Here is a 20124-nt window from a genome sequence, read left to right as displayed (position 1 = left end):
AAGAACAAGTGCTCAGTACACTTTTTTTTTATTTTTTCAAGATTTTATTTATTCCTGAGAGACACACAGAGAGAGAGAGGCAGAGACACAAACAGAGGGAGAAGCAGGCTCCATGCAGGAAGCCGGACGTGGGACTTGATTCTGGGTATCGAGGATCACACCCTGGGCTGAAGGCAACGCTAAACCGATGAGCCACTGGGCTGCCCCAGTACACTTTCTTTTTTAATGATTTCTATTTTCAGATGGATAAATTCTATTAGTCCGTCATCAAATTCACTGACACTTATACTGCTGCCTTTAATCTCCAATTAAGTACAATAATTTGTTACTCAAAAATTATATTTTTTAGTTCTAGAGTTTAAAAATGGGATTTTACAGTTTTTTATGTCTATGATAAGATTTCCTATCTCTCTGTCCATCATAAATGTATTTGCCTTTTTGTGCTTGAGCTCAGTTGTAGCTGCTGCTTTAATGTTCTTGTCTGCTGATCTTAACACTTGAGTCACCTGTAGATTGGTCTCAATTGACTGTCTTTCCTTTTGAGCACAGGTCACATTTCTTCTTTCTTCATCTATCTAGTATTTTGGATTGGTACTGGTCATTTACAAAGATAAAGTGAAGATGCTGTAGCCCATTATATTCTTCCAAAGAGTTTGATATTTCTGTTATGAGGAGATAGTTAACTGAGCTGAAATCAAACCAAAAACTATTTACCCTGTATTGGAAGCAACTAAAAGGTTTCTACTGTTTTTTTTTTTTTTTTTTTTACCCCTAACTGAGCTGCCTGGATTCTGGACTACACTTGAACATTTAAATCACAGATACAGTCAGAGTTTTTTCAGCTTTTGGAGTTCCTAACTTATAGCTCTCTTCTGAAAGGAATCTTCTCCCTCATTTTACAAAAGCTGCTAGGGTCCCCTTAAATTTCTTCATACTTAATCCAATATGAATGGAGATTTCTATCCAAGTCTTAACAGCTACTCACTGAGTAACCAGCACTTTCCTTAAAGAAAAAAAAGCACAACAACTGGGACTTCACTAATAGTATTTCCTTTTTCCATGTGTCAACTCCCCTCCCAACTGTGTCTGCTTTTTGTCACTTTCCAATTCCTTCACATAACTGTTTTCAGTATTTTGGCCCAAGTTTGTAATTGGTGTTTGTGGGAGATAATCTGCCTGTGGAAGCAAATGAAGCTAGTCTGCCACAACCAGAGGCAGAATTCTCCTAACAACCTACTTGACACAGAACCCTGACAATATAACATCGTGCTAAAGACAAAGAAAGTTTAAAACAAATACTTAATGCTAGTTAGGTTTCTCTGTTGTAATTGTATGGTTAGCAAATTTGAAACTAGGTAAATACCATGAGGACTGAGCAAATGAGTACAAAAATTGAGGATAAGAGGACCAGATCTCTCTCTCTCTGTTACAGAGAGAAGTTAAAATACAAAAAGAAGATTACCATTAAATCTGTGGTAACAAATTAGAATTAAAAGTATCAATATCATCTTTAGGAGAAGATGACAGAGTAGGTAGGTCCTAAGCTCCCCTCCACCCATGGAAATACCTAGATGACACCTATATCAGTGTAAATAACACAGAAAACAAGCCAAAAACTGGCAAAACTGATTCTCCACAGCACTCATAGAGAAGAGGCCACAAAGAAAATGGAAGAAAGGTCATAGACACGATTAGGAAAAAAACTGACCCAAGAGACTCGCTGTAGGAGGAAGGGAAACTGCAAGCACAGAGAAGGAAGAGGAGCAGACCCCACATCAGGCTCCCCAGGCACGCAGGCCCTGCGCTGGAAAGATGCATCTTAATAACATTTCACTTTGAAAATAAGAGGAACTCAACATTGAAAATTTTTTAAATCAGTGGGGTTCAACATTTTGAATGTTAAAAATCATCTAGGCAGGGCTCTGGGAAAACCACAGAGCAAAAATAAACTGAGTCTCTGCCCTTAAAGAGCCTGCACGAGACATCACCCTGGTGAGATACCACATATAAGCAGTAGTTTGAAAAGCACCTAAGGTATATAGTAAGGAAACTGGTTTATTTACTAATCTCAGAACCTGCACAGGAAGGGAAGAGAACTTTAGGAGACTAAAGAACAAGAGTGGGCAGGTACCACTTACCTCCCCAATCTCCAGTCCAGATATCATGGCACTTTTGGGAACCAGTGAACACTTTCCATCTAGCTTGCAAACAGCACACCATGCCCACCAAAAGAATTCTCCAAAGCAGCTCCAGGTCCCATCCGGAGCAGATTAGTGCATACCTTGTTAATACCACAGGCCTGGCCTACTCACCTACCTCTTCCAATCTGCCACATTGAAAACCAACCCCAGCAAGGGTCCCCCTAAAGAGGCACCAAAAAAAAACCTGGAATTGTGTAAGCAAACCTGAAAGTGGCCAGAACCAATCGAAAGTGACTCATGCCCTGGGAGAATAGACAAATAAGCACAAAGACTAGTTGAAATGCAGTCCCACAGAAGGCTGAAGGCAGACAAATGGTATGATGGCAGGCCCATTTATGCAAGTCTCAGGCGACAATACAAGGAGAACACTGTAGTTAAGAGTGTGTCCTGCAAATTTTCTCATATAAGCCAACACAAGCACAAGCAATCCCCACACTGACCTAGGAACAATGAAGAGACCAAACTCTACCCATATTAGGCAAGGAGACACACTGGATCCGACTGCACTGAAACAAAATGTGGCTCAGTCATAACAGTATGGTACACACAACACGTGCAGGAGACAGCCCTGAAGTGCAAGGTTCTGGTGAATAGGGAACATTGCACTGTAGGGAACTATAGGACGTCTTATTCATAAGACCACTAATGACAAGTACAGAAGACACAGATGTCTTTCCTAACACACACAAATTGAAACAGAGCGTTAGACAAAACAAGGAGACAGAAGATTATGCCCCAAATGAAAAAAATCAAAAAATGACAGGAAGAGAAGGAAAACACAAATAAGCAACATACCTGAGAGAAAATTTAACATAATAGTCCTAGATATAGATACTCATTAGAATTGAGAAGAGTGGAGGATCTCACTGAGAACCCCCAAAAAGAGATATAAAATATATAAAAGAACCAAGCAGGGATCTCTGGGTGGTGCAGCGGTTTAGCACCTGCCTTTGGCCCAGGGCGCGATCCTGGAGACCCGGGATCGAATCCCACGTCGGGCTCCCGGTGCATGGAGCCTACTTCTCCCTCTGCCTATGTCTCTACCTCTCTCTCTCTCTCTCTCTCTCTCTCTCTCTCTCTCTCTCTCTTTCTCTGTGTGGCTATCATAAATAAATAAAAATTTTAAAAAAAGTTAAAAAAAAAAGAACCAAGCAAAGATGAAGAACTCCATAACTGAAATTAAAAATATATTAAAGGGAATAAGTAGTAGATTAGACGAAGCAAAAAAACACATCAATGAACTTGAAGAAAGAGTACTGGAAGGTAATTAAGATACACAAGAGAAAGAAAAGAATAAAAAATGAGAACAGATTTAAGGAATACAGCAACACAATCAAGCGATAGAATATTTACATAATAAGGATCTCAAAAAGAGAAGACAAAACAGGGCAGAAAGCTTATTTGTACTGGCACAAAAACAGACACAAAGATCAATGGAACAGAATAGAGAACCCACAAATGGGCCCTCAACTCTATGGTAAACTAATATTCGACAAAGCAGGAAAGACTATCCACTGGAAAAAAGGACAGTCTCCCTCAACAAATGCTGCTGGGAAAATTGGACACTCTCACGCAGAAGAATGAAACAAGACCATTCTCTTACACCATACACAAAGATAAACTCAAAATGGATGAAAGATCTAAATGTGAGACAAGAATCCATCAAACTCCAAGAGGAGAGCACAGGATGCCCTTTTTGAACTTGGCCACAGCAACTTCTTGCAAGATACATCTATGAAAGCAAAGGAAATAAAAGCAAAAATGAACTACTGGGACTTAAGATAAAAAGCTTCTGCACAGCAAAAGAAACAGTCAACAAAACTAAAAGACAACCTACAGAATGGGAGAAGATATTTGCAAATGACCTATCAGATAAAGGGCTAGTATCCAAGATCTATAAAGAACTTATTAAGCTCAACAGCAAAGAAACAATCCAGTCATGAAATGGGCAAAAGACATGAACAGAGATCTCACCGAGGAAGACACAGACATGGCTAACAAGCACATAAGAAGATGCTCCGCATCACTGGCCATCAGGGAAATACAAATCAAAACCTCAATGAGATACCACCTCACACCAGTGAGAATGGGGAAAATTAACAAGACAGGAAACAACAAATGTTGAAGAGGATGTGGAGAAAGGGGAAGCCTCTTGCACTGTTGGTGGGAAAGTGAACTGGTACAGCCACTCTGGAAAACTGTAGATCTGCCCTACGACCCATCAATAGCACTGCTGGGGATTTACCCCAAAGATACAGATGCAGTGAAAAGCCAGAACACCTGCACGCCGATGTTTATAGCAGCAATGTCCATAATAGCCAAACTGTGGAAGGAGCCTCGGTGTCCATCAAAAGGTGAATGGATAAAGAAGATGTGGTCTATGTATACAATGGAATATTACTCAGCCATTAGAAACGACAAATACCCACCACTTGCTTCCACGTGGATAGACCTGGAGGGTATTATGCTGAGTGAAATAAGTCAATCGGAAAAGGACAAACATTATATGGTCTCATCATTTGGGGAATATAAAAATTAGTGAAAAGGAATAAAGGGAAAGGAGAGAAAATGAGTGAAAATATCAGTGAGGGTGACAAAACACGAGAGACACCTAACTCTGGGAAACGAACAAGGGGTGGTGGAAGGGGAGGTGGGCAGGGGTTGGGGTGACTGGGTGATGGGCACTGAGGGGGGCACTTGGCGGGATGAGCACTGGTTATCATGCTAAATGTTGGCAAACTGAACTCCAATAAAAAATTAAAAAAAATTTTTTTTAAAAAAGGAAGCACATGAACAGCCCCAGTGGCTCAGCGCTTTAGCGCCGCCTTCAGCTGGGGGTGTGATCCTGGAGACCCTGCATGGAGCCTGCTTCTCCCTCTGCCTGTGTCTCTGCCTCTCTGTGTGTGTGTGCCTCTCATGAATAAACAAATAAAAATCTTTTAAAAATAAATAAATGAAGGAAGGAAGGAAGTTAGGACGGACGGACGTAAAGTCTCAAATAAAAACCTAAACTTGGGCAGCCTGTTGAGCCCAAACTTGGTGGCTCAGCAGTTTAGTGGCACCTTCAGCCCAGGGTGTGATCCTGGGGACCCAGTATCGGGTGTCACGTCGGGCTCCCTGCTTGGAGCCTGCTTCTCCCTCTGCCTGTGTCTCTGCCTCTCTCTGTCTCTCATGAATAAAGAAATCTTTAAAAAAAAATCTAAACTTATACCTAAAGGTGCTGGAAAAGGAACAGCAAAAAATCCTAAGACAGCAAATGAAGGGAAATAATAAATATTGGAGTCGAAACAAGGGATTTACAAATAACAACAACAACAACAACAACAAAAAACAACAGAATAAGACAAAAGGAAACTGAGAGCTGGTTCACTGAAAGAATTAATAAGATTGATGAACCACTCGCCAGACTTTAAAAAAGAGAAAGGAGGGATGCCTGGGTGTCCCAGTCAACTGGGTGTCCCAGTTGAGTCTCTGCCTTCAGGCTCAGGGTGTGATCCTGAGGATTAGGGATCAAGTACTGCATCAGGCTCTCCAGAAGGACCCTGCTTCTCCCTCTGCCTATGTCTCTGCTTCTCTCTGTGTGTGTCTCATCAATAAATAAATAAATAAAAACCCTTCAAAAAAAGAGAAAGGATCCAAATAAATGAAATTACCAATGAAAGAGGAGAAATGACCACCAACGTCATAAAAACACAAACAATTGTAACAGAATGTTATGAAAAATTACTTGCCAACAAACCAGGCACACTGGTAGAAATGGGTCAATTCCAGGAAACATACAAATTACTTAAAGAGGAATAGAAAATTTGAACAGACTGAGAACCAGCAAAGAAACTGAATCAATTAACAAAAATCTCCCAAAAAACAAAAGTTCAGAGCCAGATGGCTTCCCAGGAGAATTTTCACACATATCTAAGGAAGAGTTAATGCCTATTCTTCTCAAACTGCTCTAAAAGTAGAAACGGAAGGAAAACTTCCAAGGTCCTTCTACTGAAACCAGGATCACTTTCATTTCAAAACCATACAAAGACCTCCACTAAAAAGGAAGCCAATGCCCCTGATGAACATGGATGCAAAAATTCTCAAGACAATAGCAAATTTAATCATATACATTAAGACGCCTATATACTATGATCACATGGGATTTACTCCTGGGCTGCAAGAGTGGTACAATATATGCAAATCAATGTGATACACCATGTTAATAAAAGAAAGGATAAGAAACATGATCCTTCTCAAAAGATGGCAGAAAAGGCATTTGACAAAATACAGCAACCATTTTTGCTCAACAGAAAAGGTATAGATAGAACATACCTCAACATCATAAAGACCATGTGTGAAAGACCCACAACTAGTATCATCCTCAAATGAGAAAAACTGACAGCTTTTTCCCAACAGTCAGGATCAAGACAAGGATATCCACTCTTCCCATTACTATTTAACATACTACTGGAAGTCCTCGTCTCAGCAATTGGGACAAAATAGAGAAAGAAAAAGCATCCAAATCGGCAACAAAGAGGTCAAACTGTCACTATTTGCAGGTGAGATGATGATCTATGTAGAAAACCAGAAAGATTTCACACACACAAAAAAAATGCCAGCATACATGAATTCAGCAAAGGAGTAGAATATAAAAACAATGTACAGAAATATGTTTAATTTCTATACACCAATAATCAAGTAGCAGGAACAAAAAAAGAATCGTTGCTGTTTACACTGCACCAAAAACCATAAGATACCTAGGAATAAACCTAAACAAAGAGGTAAAAGATCTATACTCTCTAAACTATAAAACACTGATGAATAAAAATTAAAAGGACACAAAGAAATGAAAAAACATTCCATACTCAGGGACTGGAGGACATTGTTAAAATATCTTTATTACCTACAGCAACCTACACATTTAATGCAATCCTTATCACTATACCAGCAGCAGTATTCACAACACTAAAAACACAATCCTAAAAATTTGTATGGAACCAGAAAAGACCCCGAATAGCCAAAGCAATCTTGAAAAAGAAACCGAAACCTGGAGGCATCACATTCCAGACATCAAGCTGTATGTTTACAAAGCTGTAGTGATCAAGGCAGTATGGTACTGGCACAAAAACAGACACATATCAATGAAACAGAATAAAAAACCCAGAAATGGACGCACAACTCTTTGTGTAATCTCGACAAAGCAGGAAAGAATATCCAATGGAAAAAAGACAGTCTCTTCAACAAATGATGTTGGGGAAACTGGAAGGTAACATGCAGAAAAACAAAACTAGACCACTTTCTTACACCATACTCAAAAAAGAAATTCAAAATGTGTGAGACTTAAAGATGAGACAGGAAACCAACAAATTCCTAGTGGAGAACACAGACAGCAATCTCTTTCAAGTCAGTTGTAGCAACTTCTTCCTAGACATGTTGACTAGAGACAAAGGAAACAAAAGGAAAAATGAACTATGGGACTTCATCAAAATAAAACCTTCCTGCACAGCAAAGGAAACAATAAAATTTAAAGGTAGCCTATGGAAAAAGAGGGATATCTGCAAATGACATATGTGATAAAGGGTTAGTAGCCAAAATCCATAAAGAACTTAATAATCAAACTCAACACCCCAAAAAACAAACAACCCTGTTAAGAAATGGGCAGAAGGGATGAATAGACATTTTTCCAAAGACGACATCTAGATGGCTAACAGACACATGAAAAGATGCTCAACATCACTCATCAGAGAAATACAAATCAAAACCATGATGAGATACCACCTCACACCTGTCAGAATGGCTAAAATTAACACAGGAAACAATAGATGGTGGCAAGGATGCAGAAAAAAGGTACTCTTACAATGTTGAAGAGAATGCAAACTGGTACAGCTGCTTTGGAAAACAGTATTAAGGTTACTCAAAAAGAGAAAAATACACCTACCCTCTGACCTAGCAATTGCACTACTGGGTACCCAAATGTCATCCACTGATGAATGGATAAGGAAGATATGTTATTTATACAGTGGAATTATTACTCAGCCTTCAAAAAGAATGAAATCTTCCATTTCATTGAGATGGCTAGAGCTGAAGTATATTATGCTAAGTGAAATAAGTCAAAGAAAGACAAATACTATATTATTTCACTCATATGTAGAATTTAAAAAGAACACAGATGAATATATGGGAAAGGGGAAAGTGGGAGAGGAAAATAAACCATCTCTCTTAATGACAGAGAACAAACTGAGGGTTGATGGATGGAGGTGGTTACAGGATGGGCTGAATGAGTCATAGGTATTTAGGAGGGTACTTGTTATGAGCAATAGGTGTTATATGTAAGTAAAAATCACTAAATTCTACACCTTAAACCAATACTACACTATATGTTAACTAAAAGTTAAATAAAAATTTGAAGAAAAAAAAAAGAGTATTCTACCAACAACGCTACAACTCACAGTAGAGCAATAGATTAAGAGCTCCCAGACAGACAAAACTTCAAAGAATTTGTCACTACAAAACTAGCCTTATGGGATGCCTGAGTGGCTCAGTGGCTGAGCGTCTGCCTTCGGCTCAGGGTATGATCCTGGAGTTCTGGGATTAAGTCCCCAATCAGGCTCCTGCATGAAGCCTGCCTCTCCTCCCTCTGCCTGTGTCTCTGCCTCTTGCTGGGTCTCTCATGAATAAATAAATAAAATCTTTAAAAAAAATGCTAAGAGAAATAAGTCAATTGGAGAAAAGAGAATTAGCATATGATTTCACACATATGTGGAATATGAGAAATAGTGCAAGGGATCATAAGGGAAAGGGATGAAACTGAATGGGGAAAAAGATTAGAAAGGAAAACAAATCATAAGAAATTCTTAACTCTAGGAAACAAACTAAAGGTTGCTGAAGGGGAGATGGGGGTAATTGGGTGACAGGCATTAAGAAGACCACATGATGTGATGAGCAACGGGTGTTATATGAAACTGATCAATAACTGAAAACTACACCCAAAACTAATGATGGACTTTATGATGGCATATTGAATTCAAATTAAAAATTAAATTAAATTAAATTTAAAAAGAATACATATGAAAAATTTTTTTAAAGAATTCACAAAATAAAAGGATGAAAAATAAGATACCATATATGAAAAACATGGCAGGAGGGAGTAAAACATTAGTGCGTTCAGAACCAACCAATCAAACTTAATCAACCACCAGCTTAAAACAGACTGCTATACGCAGAAGATAATATATATAAGCATAATGATAACTACAAGTCAAAAACGGGTAATAGATATGCAAAACATATAAGAAAGGAATCACTAATGAACAGAATGAAATGAGGAGAGCAAGACAGAAGTACTACAAAAACCATAAAAAATTTTTAAAATGCCGATAATTATTAACTACTTTGAATGCAAATGGACTAAATGCTAAATGGACTAAATGAGTCCCACATCAGGATCTCCCCCAGGGAACCTGCTTCTCCATCTGCCTATGTCTCTGGCTCTCTCTCTATGTCTCTCATGAATAAATAAATAAAATATTTTTTTAAATGAACTTATACAACACCAAAAAAAACCAGAGAGAATCCAATTTAAAAATGGGCAAAAGACATGAACAGACATTTTTCCAAAGAATACATACAGATGGCCAACAGGAAAAGATGCTCAACATTGCTCATCATTAGGGAAATGCAAATCAAAACCAAAATGCGGGACGCCTGGGTGGCCCAGTTGATTGAGCATCTGCCTTCAGCCCAGATTGTGACCCTGGGGTCTTGGGATTGGGTCCTGCATTGGGCTCCCTGCAGGAAGCCTGATTCTCCCTCTGCCTAAATCTCTGGCCTCTATCTCTGTGTCTCTCATAAATAAATAAATAAAGTATTTTTTAAAAACCACATTGAGATATCATCTCACACCTGTCAGAATGGATGAATTTAAAACACAAGAAACCACAAGTGTTGAATGAAAGAAAGAAACAAACAAACAAACCACAAGTGTTGGCAAGGATATAAAGAAAAAGGAACCCCTGTGCACTGTTCCTGGGAATACAAACTGTGCAGCCACTTCTCACTGCAGTCTACCCCTCTTATACTTCTTGTACATACTGCATTTGTGATGCATATGTGTACGTATGAGTGTATTCAACTTGTATATGTAGCTACCCTTGAAAACCTCAAAACAAAAGATCATCACATGATACAGGATACTTTTAAAAAGGAGAAAAGGAAACATAAAGGAATTATTCTTTTTATTTAAAAAAAATATGCACCAATTCTACTCAGAGAAGCTATCAATGTAAAAATGTAACTCATAATACATAAATAACTAAAATAACACATTTCTATACTGCTTCCACCTCTTCTACTACCTATATTTTATACTGAACATTTATCACCCACTCTATATCTCCATTATGAATAAAACCATAGTGCATCCTTCTCTAAGCACCTATAACCAAACAACCTGACATTTTACTTATCTAAATTAAAATCTCCAATACCAGATATTAGCTAAACACTAGATTCAGAAGGGCTAATAAAGCCTTCAATATCTGTTCCCTCCCAAAAATAAATAGGAAAGAAACTAGAAGATATTGCATATTATTCTTCAATTTACCTGTGCTTTGGTTCATCACAAGTCTTGGAGGAGAATTTGTTTCTTCAGATTCTTCTGATGAGTGTGCCAGGAAGTCATGAAGCTTCTGTACCAACGTATTCAATTTGCTTTCACTATCAAAACAAAAATTTAAGGAACTTCCTTAATTAGCCTGTCACGTATTTAATCAAATGAAAAGTTCTAACAAACTGCAAACATATCTATATTGGAAGTGATCTGAAAGAATGCATATTAAAAATAAAAGTTAAAAAATGAATTTTCACAATTTCACTAAGGATCTGAAAACATGAGTAAATTATTCATGAGATTTTGCTTTATATCATTTAAAATAATAATTAAGGGGATCCCTGGGTGCCGCAGCAGTTTAGTGCCTGCCTTTGGCCCAGGGCGTGATCCTGGAGACCCAGGATCGCATCCCACGTTGGGTTCCCGGTGCATGGAGCCTGCTTCTCCCTCTGCCTATGTCTCTCTCTCTCTCTCTATCATAAAAAAAAAATTAAAGGGTTTGTGCCCTTTTAAAAAAATAATAAAATAAAATAAAATAAAATAATAATTAAGTAATGTATCGAGTATATTTACTAAACATTCCCTGGAAGGCCTCTGTAGTTTTTTTATCACTCCACCTTCAGCTTTTCACAGAATAATTGTATAAATGACAGAAAGATGAAGAAAATCTAAAATAGGACTTAGAAGAGCACACAGATTCCCAGGGAAATATTTACGTAACTAAATTCTTACAGCATATCTGCTAAGTTACATAATAAGTACATCTGTAATCCCAGAGAGTATTGAAAGTTAAAAGCTTAAAAGAATGCAAAAAATAAATATGTATCCCATTTCTAATACAAGATTTCCTAAATTGAAAAGAGGAAAAATACATAAAACTAACTTCATTGAAATTCAAATCTTTGTGTATCAAAAGATACCATAAAGCATGTGAAGAGACAAGCCATACAACTGAAAACTATTTTCAAATCATATAGGAGGGGAGGGCAAGATGGCGGAGGAGTAGGAGTCCTCAACTCACCTGGTCCCACCAACTTACCTAGATAACTTTCAAAACATCCTGAACACCTACGAATTAGACCTGAGATTTTTTTTTTAAGATTTTATCCATTTATTCATGAGAGACACAGGGAGAGAGAGAGGCAGAGACACAGGCAGAGGGAGAAGCAGGCTCCACGCAGGGAGCCCAACGTGGGACTCGATCCCAGGTCTCCAGGACCATACCCCGGGCTGCTGGTGGCACCAAACCACTGGACCACTGGGGCTGCCCTAGACCTGAGATTTGAAGAGAGAACAGATCGAATGCTACAGAGAGAAAAGTTTTCCCTTTTAGCATGGTAGGAAGGCGGAAAAAAAAGAAAGAAAGAAAAATAAAGTGAAGGAGGGGGTCCCATGAGGAGCTGGGCTAAAGCGAAGAGGGGAAAGCATCTGGGACAGGAAAGCCAAGCCCTGGAGAAGCGGGAACTTTAAAAATCTGCACTGGAGTTTTCCCAGGTGGAAAAGTGCTTAGCAGGGAAATCGGGCAGAATCTCATGAGGGGCAGTGAAGCGTCCAGATTCCTGAGGTCACTATTAGAGGAAGTGCACCAGGGGAAAGCTCACTGGAAACCTGGGACCAATCTCGGTAAAGGACTCGAGCGCTGCAGCCCTCGGGGTATTTGGGAGAAGCCAGGCGGTTAGGTGCCAGGCTCAGGAGGGAGCTCACTGTGCCCGATTACCCTCGGAAGCCCTGGCCCCAGGAGTGTGGTCTCACCAGCAAAGGGCCCTGGCTGCCACTGTGCCCAGGCAGACAAAGCCTGGGATCCTGCTCTCTCTCTGGGACAGGCTGAAGCAGGGAAGGCACAGGACAGCGAAAACTCTGTCGTCACTGGGCACCCCCAAGCTGTGCAGATCAGTGCACCCGCGTCACCCGGGAGCATCAAAGCCAGTGCAGACAGGGAGAATGAGGTAGTTACTGCTGGGAGCTGACTCCACAGCTGGAAATCTGGCCACAACCATTGTTTTTCATCCTTGTTTCACCTTGTACCTGGGACAGGTGGGGCCGCCAGAAAACAAAGACCTCACAGGATAAACAGCTCCCACTGAGCCAGCACCCTGCCTGAGCATCACCACCCAGGCACACACAAATGAGAATCAGCACAGCAGGCCCCTCCCCCAGAAGACATGCTGAAGAACAGGGCAAGAGCAAGTTCTTGGCCAACCAAAATTAGAAAGCTCTGGACCAATGGAATATCGAGGGGACACAGTATATAGAACTAGAGGGTCTCCCCCTCTTTTCTTTTCCTTTTTCCATGACAACTCATTTTTATATCAGACTAAAAATTTCCAATATTTTTTTACTTTTCCCACCTTAACTACAATATTTTACCAGATCTTCATTTTTAAGTTTCTTCCATTTTGACTTTGACAGATCTATAATCACATGTCTTAGATATATTTTTCACTTCTAGATTCCCGTCAACATACTCAACTAAATTTTAGGATATATGAAATAAGGGATTTTGTTTGGTGTTTTTATCTTTTCTCTCCTACTTTTGATCTACAATGGAAGAAGATAGTATCTTCTAAAATATGACCAGCATGCAACCCAGAATGAAGTGGAATACCATGCTGGTTCATTCTGTGAGATTATATTCTCTCTTCCTTCCCATTCTGCCCCCATTTTGTATCTCGATTATGTTTTGGTGGTCATTGTTGGGGCTTTCTACAAGTACTGCTGGTTTATTTTTTTTTTAAGATTTTATTTATTTATTCATGATAGACACAGAGAGAGACAGAGACACAGGCAGAGCTCCATGCAGGGAGCCCGAGTGGGACTCAATCCCGGGTCTCCAGGATCACGCCCTGGGCGGAAGACAGGCGCTTAAACCGCTGAGCCATGCAGGCTGCCCGCTGAGCCACCCAGGCTGCCCAGTATTGCTGATTTATATAAATTCGGGATTCACCATCTTCTAACATACAGAATTTAATACACTAAGAACCTAGAGGATCACCTTCTAGGACCCCTCAGGAGGACGACATTCTCCCTCCACCACAAATTCTTCACCACCACTATCTCCCAGTACCCCCTCTTCCCATTTTCCTCTATACTTTTGGTTTTTTCTCTTCTTCTTTTTTTTTTTTTCTTCTTCTTCTATGGGATTTCTGGCCATTTATTTTTTAATACTTGGTTCTAAAATTTGTTTTTCACTTTAGCAATCCTTTTGTTTTGTTTGCTCATGATCTTTGTTTTCATTTTCTGGTCTCTGACTTTGTCAGAATAACCTACGGTGAAAATTACTTAGGTTGTGGTTGATATTCTTGACTCAGCCCACTCATACACAGTCACTCTGCACTGAACAAAATGACTAGAAGGAAGAATTCACCACAAAAGAAAGAAGCAAAACCAGTACTCTCTGCCATGGAGTTACACAATATGGATTACAATTTGATGTCAGAAAGCCAATTCAGGAGCACAATTATAAAGCTACAGGTGGCTTTGGAAAAAAAGCATAAAGGACTCTAGAGATTTTCTTAGTGCAGAATTTATATCTAATCATGCTGAAACTGAAAACCAATTAAATGAGATGCAATCCAAACTGGATGTCCTAACAGCTAGGGTTAATGAAGTGAAAGAAATAGTGAGTGACATACAAGACAACTTGATGGTACTGAAGGAGAGTGAGGAAAAAAAGAGAAAAACAATTAAGAAACCATGAGGAAAGGTTAAGGGAAATAAATGATAGCCTCAGAAGAAAGAATATACGTATAAGTGGGGTTGCAGAAAATGCCGAGAGGGACGAGGGCCAAAATGTATATTTGAACAAATCATAGAGAACTCCCTAATTGGGGGAGGGAAACAAAAATTCTGATCCACGAGAAATCAGCACAAAATCAATAAAAACCGTTCAATACCTCGATATTTAATAGTGAAACTTGCAAATTCCAAAGATAAAGAGAAAATCCTGAAAGCAGCAAGACACCAGAGATTCTTAACTTATATGGGGAGAAATATCAGATTAACCGAAGACTTCTAAACAGAGACCTGGCGGGGCAAAAAGGGCTGGTATGATATATTTAAGGTATTAGACAAGAAGAACATGCAGGCAAGAACACATTATCAAGAAAGACTGACATTCAAAATAGAAGGAGAGATAAAGATAAAGGCAAAAACTGAAAGAATATGTGACCCTCAAACCAACTCTGCAAGAAAAATTAAGGGGGACCCTGTAAAAGAAAGAGGAATCCCAAAGAAATAATCCACAAAAACAGATTCTTAAAGAGTATTATGATGACACTAAATTTGTATCTTTCAATAGTTACTCTGAACATGAATGAGCTAAATAATCCCATCAAAAGATGAAAGGTTTCAGACGGGATAAAAAAGCAAGACCAACAATTTGCTATCTACTAGAGACTCATTTGAGACCTCAGGACACCTCCAGCCTGAAAATGAAAGGGGGGAGAACCATTTACCATTGAAATGATCCTCAAAAGAAAACTGGGGTAGCAATCCTCATACCAGATAAATTAAAGTTTATCCTAAAGACGGTAGAAAGAGATGAAAAGGGACACTATACCATACTTAAAGGGTCTATCCAACAAGAAGACTAAACAATCATGAAGATTTATACCTCTAATGTGGGAGCTACCAAGTGTATCAATTAATAACCAAAGTAAAGACATAGATAATAATACACAAATAGTAGGGGACTTCAACATGGCGCTTTCTACAAATGACAGATATTCTAAGCACATCTCCAAAGAAACAAGAGCTTTAAATGATACACTGGACCAGACCGATTTCACAGATATCTACAGAACTTTACATCCAAACGCAACTGAATACACATTCAACTCAAGTGCACATGGAACTTTCTCCAGAATAGACCACATACTGGGTCACAATCAGGTCTCAACTGATACCAAAACATTGCGATGCTCCCCCTGCATATTTTCAGACCACAGTGCTTTGAAACTAGAACTCAATCACAAGAAAAAATTTGGAAGAAACTCTAACACATGGAGGTTAAAGAGCATCCCACTAAAAGATGAATGGGTCAACCAGGAAATCAAAGAAGAATTAAAAAGATTCATGGAAACTAATGAAAATGAAGATACACCATTCATAATCTTTGGGATACAGCAAAAATGGTCCTAAGAGGGAAATACATCGCAATACAAGCCTCTGTAAAAATTGGAAAAAACTCAAATACACAAGCTAACCTCAAACTCAAAGGAATGAAGAAACAACATCAAATAAAACCTACACCAAGCAGAGGCCGAGAGATAATAAAGATTTGATCAGAAATCAATGAAATAGGGACCAGAAGAACTGCAGAACTGATCAACTAAACCAGGAGCTGATTCTTTAAAAGTATTATAAGATAAAATAAACCATTACCCAGCCTTATTAAAAAATACTCAAATTAATACAATCATGAATGAAACAGGAGAGATCACAACCAATACCAAAGAAATACAAAGGATTTTAAAAACATATGTGAGCAGCTATCTGCCAACAAATTAGGCAATCTAGAGGAATGCATGCAGTTCTGGAAACCCACAAATTACCAAAACAGAAACAGGAAGAAAGAGAAAACTTGAACAGGCCAATAACCAGAGAGAAAATTGAAGCAGTTATCAAAAACCTCCGAAGACACAAAAGTCCAGGGCCAGATGGCTTCCCAGGGGAATTCTATCAAACTTTTAAAGAAGAAATAATACCTACTTTACTAAAGCTGTTCCGAAAGATAGAAAGGGACAGAATACTTCCAAAATCACTTCATGAGGCCAGCATCACCTTGATTCCAAAACCAGACAAAGACTCCACCAAAAATGAGAATTATAGACCAATATCCCTGATGAACACAGATGCAAAAATTCTCAACAAGACACTAGCCAATAGGATCCAACAGTGCATTAGAAATGTTATTCACCATGACCAAGTGGGACTTCTCGCTGGGATGCAAAGTTGATTCAACACTTGTAAAATAATCAACATGATAGATGTTATCAACAAAAGTAAAAACAAGAACCATATGATCTTCTCAAAAGATGCAGAGAAAGCATTTGACAAAATACAGCATCCATTCCTGATCAAAACTCTTCACAGTGTAGGGACAGAGGGAACATTCCTCAGCATCTTAAAAGCCATCTATAAAAAGCCCACAGCAAATATTCTCAATGGGGAGCCTTTCTCCTAAGATCAGGAAGACGACAGGGAGGTCCACTCTTACCACCGCTATTCAACATAGTACTTGCCTCAGCAATCAGGCAACCAAAAGAAATGAAACGCATTCAAACTGGCAAAGATGTTTCCCTCTTCACAGATAACACAATACCATATGCAAAAAACCCAAAAGTCTCCAACCCAAGATTGCTAGGACTCCTACAGCAATTCGGCAGTGTGGCAGGATACAAAATCAATGCCCAAAAATCAGTGGCATTTCTATACACTAACAATGAGACTGAAGAAAGAGAAATTAAGGAGTCAATCCCATTGACAATTGCACCCAAAAGCATAAGATACCTAGGAATAAACCTAACCAAAGAGGTAAAGGATCTATACCCTAAAAACTACAGAACACTTCTGAAAGAAATTGAGGAAGACACAAAGAGATGGAAAAACATCCATGTTCATGGATTGGAAGAATGCATATTGTGAAAATGTCTACGCTATCCAGGGCAATTTACACATTCAATGCAATCCCTACCATGGACTTCCTTCACAGAGTTGGAACAAATAATCTTAAGATTTGTATGGAATCAGAAAAGATCCCGAATAGCCAGGGGAATATTGAAAAAAAAACCAGAGCCGGGGGCATCACAATGCTGGATTTCAAGCTGTACTACAAACCTGTGATCAAGACAGTGATACTGGCACAAAAAAAGACACATAGATCAGTGGAACAGAATAGAGAACCCAGAGGTGGACCCTGAACTTTATGGTCAACTAATATTTGATAAAGGAGGAAAGACTATCCATTGGAAGAAAGACATCTCTTCAATAAATGGTGCTGGGAAAATTGGACATCCACATGCAGAAGAATGAAACTAGACCACTCTCTTTCACCTTACACAAAGATAAACTCAAAATGGATGAAAGATCTAAATGTGAGACAAGATGCCATCAAAATCCTAGAGGAGAACACAGGCAACACCCTTTTTGAACTCGGCCACAGTAACTTCTTGCAAGATACATCCACGAAGACAAAAGAAACAAAAGCAAAAATGAACTATTGGGACTTCATCAAGATAAGAAGCTTTTGCACAGCAAAGGATACAGTCAACAAAACTAAAAGACAACCTACAGAATGGGAGAATATGTTTGCAAATGACATATCAAATAAGGGGCTAGTATCCAAGATCTATAAAGAACTTATTAAACTCAACACCCAAAAAAACAAAAATCCAATTATGAAATGGGCAGAAGACATGACCGGGAATTTCACCAAAGACAACATACACATGACCATGAGAAAATGCTCTGCATCACTTGTCATCAGGGAAATACAAATCAAAACCACAATAGGATACCACCTCACGGCAGTTAGAATGGTTACAATTAACAAGACAGGAAACAACAGATGTTGGAGAAGATGTAGAGAAAGGGGAACCCTCTTGCACTGTTGGTGGGAATGTCAACTGGTACAACCACTCTGGAAAACTGTGTGGAGGTTCCTCAAAGAGTTAAAAGTAGAGCTACTTGCTTCGATGTGGATGGAACTGGAGGGTATTATGCTGGGTGAAATAAGTCAATCAGAGAAGGACAATCATCATATGGTTTCATTCATATGGGGAATGTAAGAAATAGTGAAAGGGATTATAAGGAAAAGGAGGGAAAATGAGTGGGGAAAAATTAGAGGGGATGAAATACATGAGAGACTCCTAACTTTGGGAAATTAACAAGGGGAAGTGGAAGGGGAGGTGGGCAGTGGGATGGGGTGACTGGGTGACGGGCACTGAGGAGGCTACTTTTTGGGATGAACACTGGGTGTTATACTATAATGTTGGCAAATCAAACTTCAATAAAAAAATATATACACATATATATAAAAAATCCAAATCATATATCTGAAAAGGTATTACTATCCTTTTACAGAATATATATATTCTTCAATAAGATGATATATCTCCTTTAAAAGCACCTTTTTCTTTTAAAAAATAATTTTTATAACTGAACAATAAATAGAAAGAACCCAATTTACAAATGGGCAAAGGATATAGATAAGCACTTCTCCAAGAAGATATACAAAGCACTAGTAAACACATGGAAAATGTTCAAGATTATTAATCATTAGAAAAATGCAAATCAAAACTACAAGACACTATTTCACACTCAGTAATGTGGATATAATAATTTTCAAAATGAAAAACAAGGGCTGGCATGAGTGTAGAGAAACTGGAATCCACAGACATTCCTCATGGAGATGTAACTTGGTGCAGTCATTCTGAAAAACAATTTAGTAGTACTTCAAAAAGTTAATAAACACAGTTACCAAACGGCTCAGTAATTCCATTCCTAGATATATATCCAAAAGAATTAAATCCTATGTCCACTCAAAAACTACTGTACACAAATGGCAGTAATATTCATAATAGGCAAAAAAGTAAAAAAAGTACCCACGTGTTTACCATCTGATAAATAAGCAATGGAATTTTATGTCCTGAAAACAGCAGTGAAATATCCATCCATGTTAACACAGAGATAACACTTGCAAATATTTGCTACAAAAGGCAAGTGCAAAATGCCACATATTGGATGATTCCATGTACATATTTGAAATGTCCAGATTAGGCAATTCTAAAGAGACATTAAGATCAGTGATTTCCAGGGGATTAGTATTGGCAGGTACAGGCTAGTTTATGGAGCAATGAAAATGTTCTAGAATTACAAAGTGTGACAAATACATACAGTATTATAAATTTTCTTTTTTTAATATTATAAATTTTCTTTAATAAAGTTGAATTATAAAAAAAGTTGAATTATAAACTAAATTGGTTTAAATAGTGAATTTGTTCAATAAAAACGCAGGGGGTAGAAATTCAAGAATATACCTACATATTTACATAAAAAAATAAAACTTGTGCATACGCTTCCAAAAATATCCATAACCAAAATGTAAAAGGCAAATAACTTGAATATAAGGAGATAAAGACATCCTCATTATATTTTTAAAGCTATTGAAGTCACAGTAGATAATGAATAAAAAACAGAAATAATTTTTTAAAAGGAAATTCACATGTAACAAAAAATTGGCAGAAAAAGCACTGCAATCTCACTAATAATCAACAGAATGAAAATTAAAACACTGAATCAGCTAAGAGCTATGTTATTGGTTACTGGGCCAGG

The 20124-nt window shown here is 38.4% G+C and overlaps 1 protein-coding gene across 10 annotated transcripts in view; it reads right to left on the bottom strand.

The window, feature by feature from the left end:
* ATRX (ATRX chromatin remodeler) overlaps positions 1-20124 on the bottom strand; it is a 333086-nt gene that overhangs the window by 247288 nt on the left and 65674 nt on the right. For 8 of the 10 annotated variants that reach the window (XM_072816168.1, XM_072816161.1, XM_072816162.1 and 5 more), the window contains one exon: positions 10786-10898. The exons of the other annotated variants lie outside the window; for them this stretch is intronic. In XM_072816168.1, coding sequence (XP_072672269.1) covers positions 10786-10898 — 113 coding nt within the window. The remainder of the gene's footprint in view (positions 1-10785; positions 10899-20124) is intronic. 10 annotated transcript variants of the gene reach the window in all.

This window comes from Canis lupus, chromosome X (assembly GCF_048164855.1).
Source record: "Canis lupus baileyi chromosome X, mCanLup2.hap1, whole genome shotgun sequence".
Lineage (NCBI taxonomy): Eukaryota > Metazoa > Chordata > Mammalia > Carnivora > Canidae > Canis > Canis lupus.
Note: the sequence above shows the minus strand (reverse complement) of the source record. Positions and strands in the feature narration are given on the sequence as shown.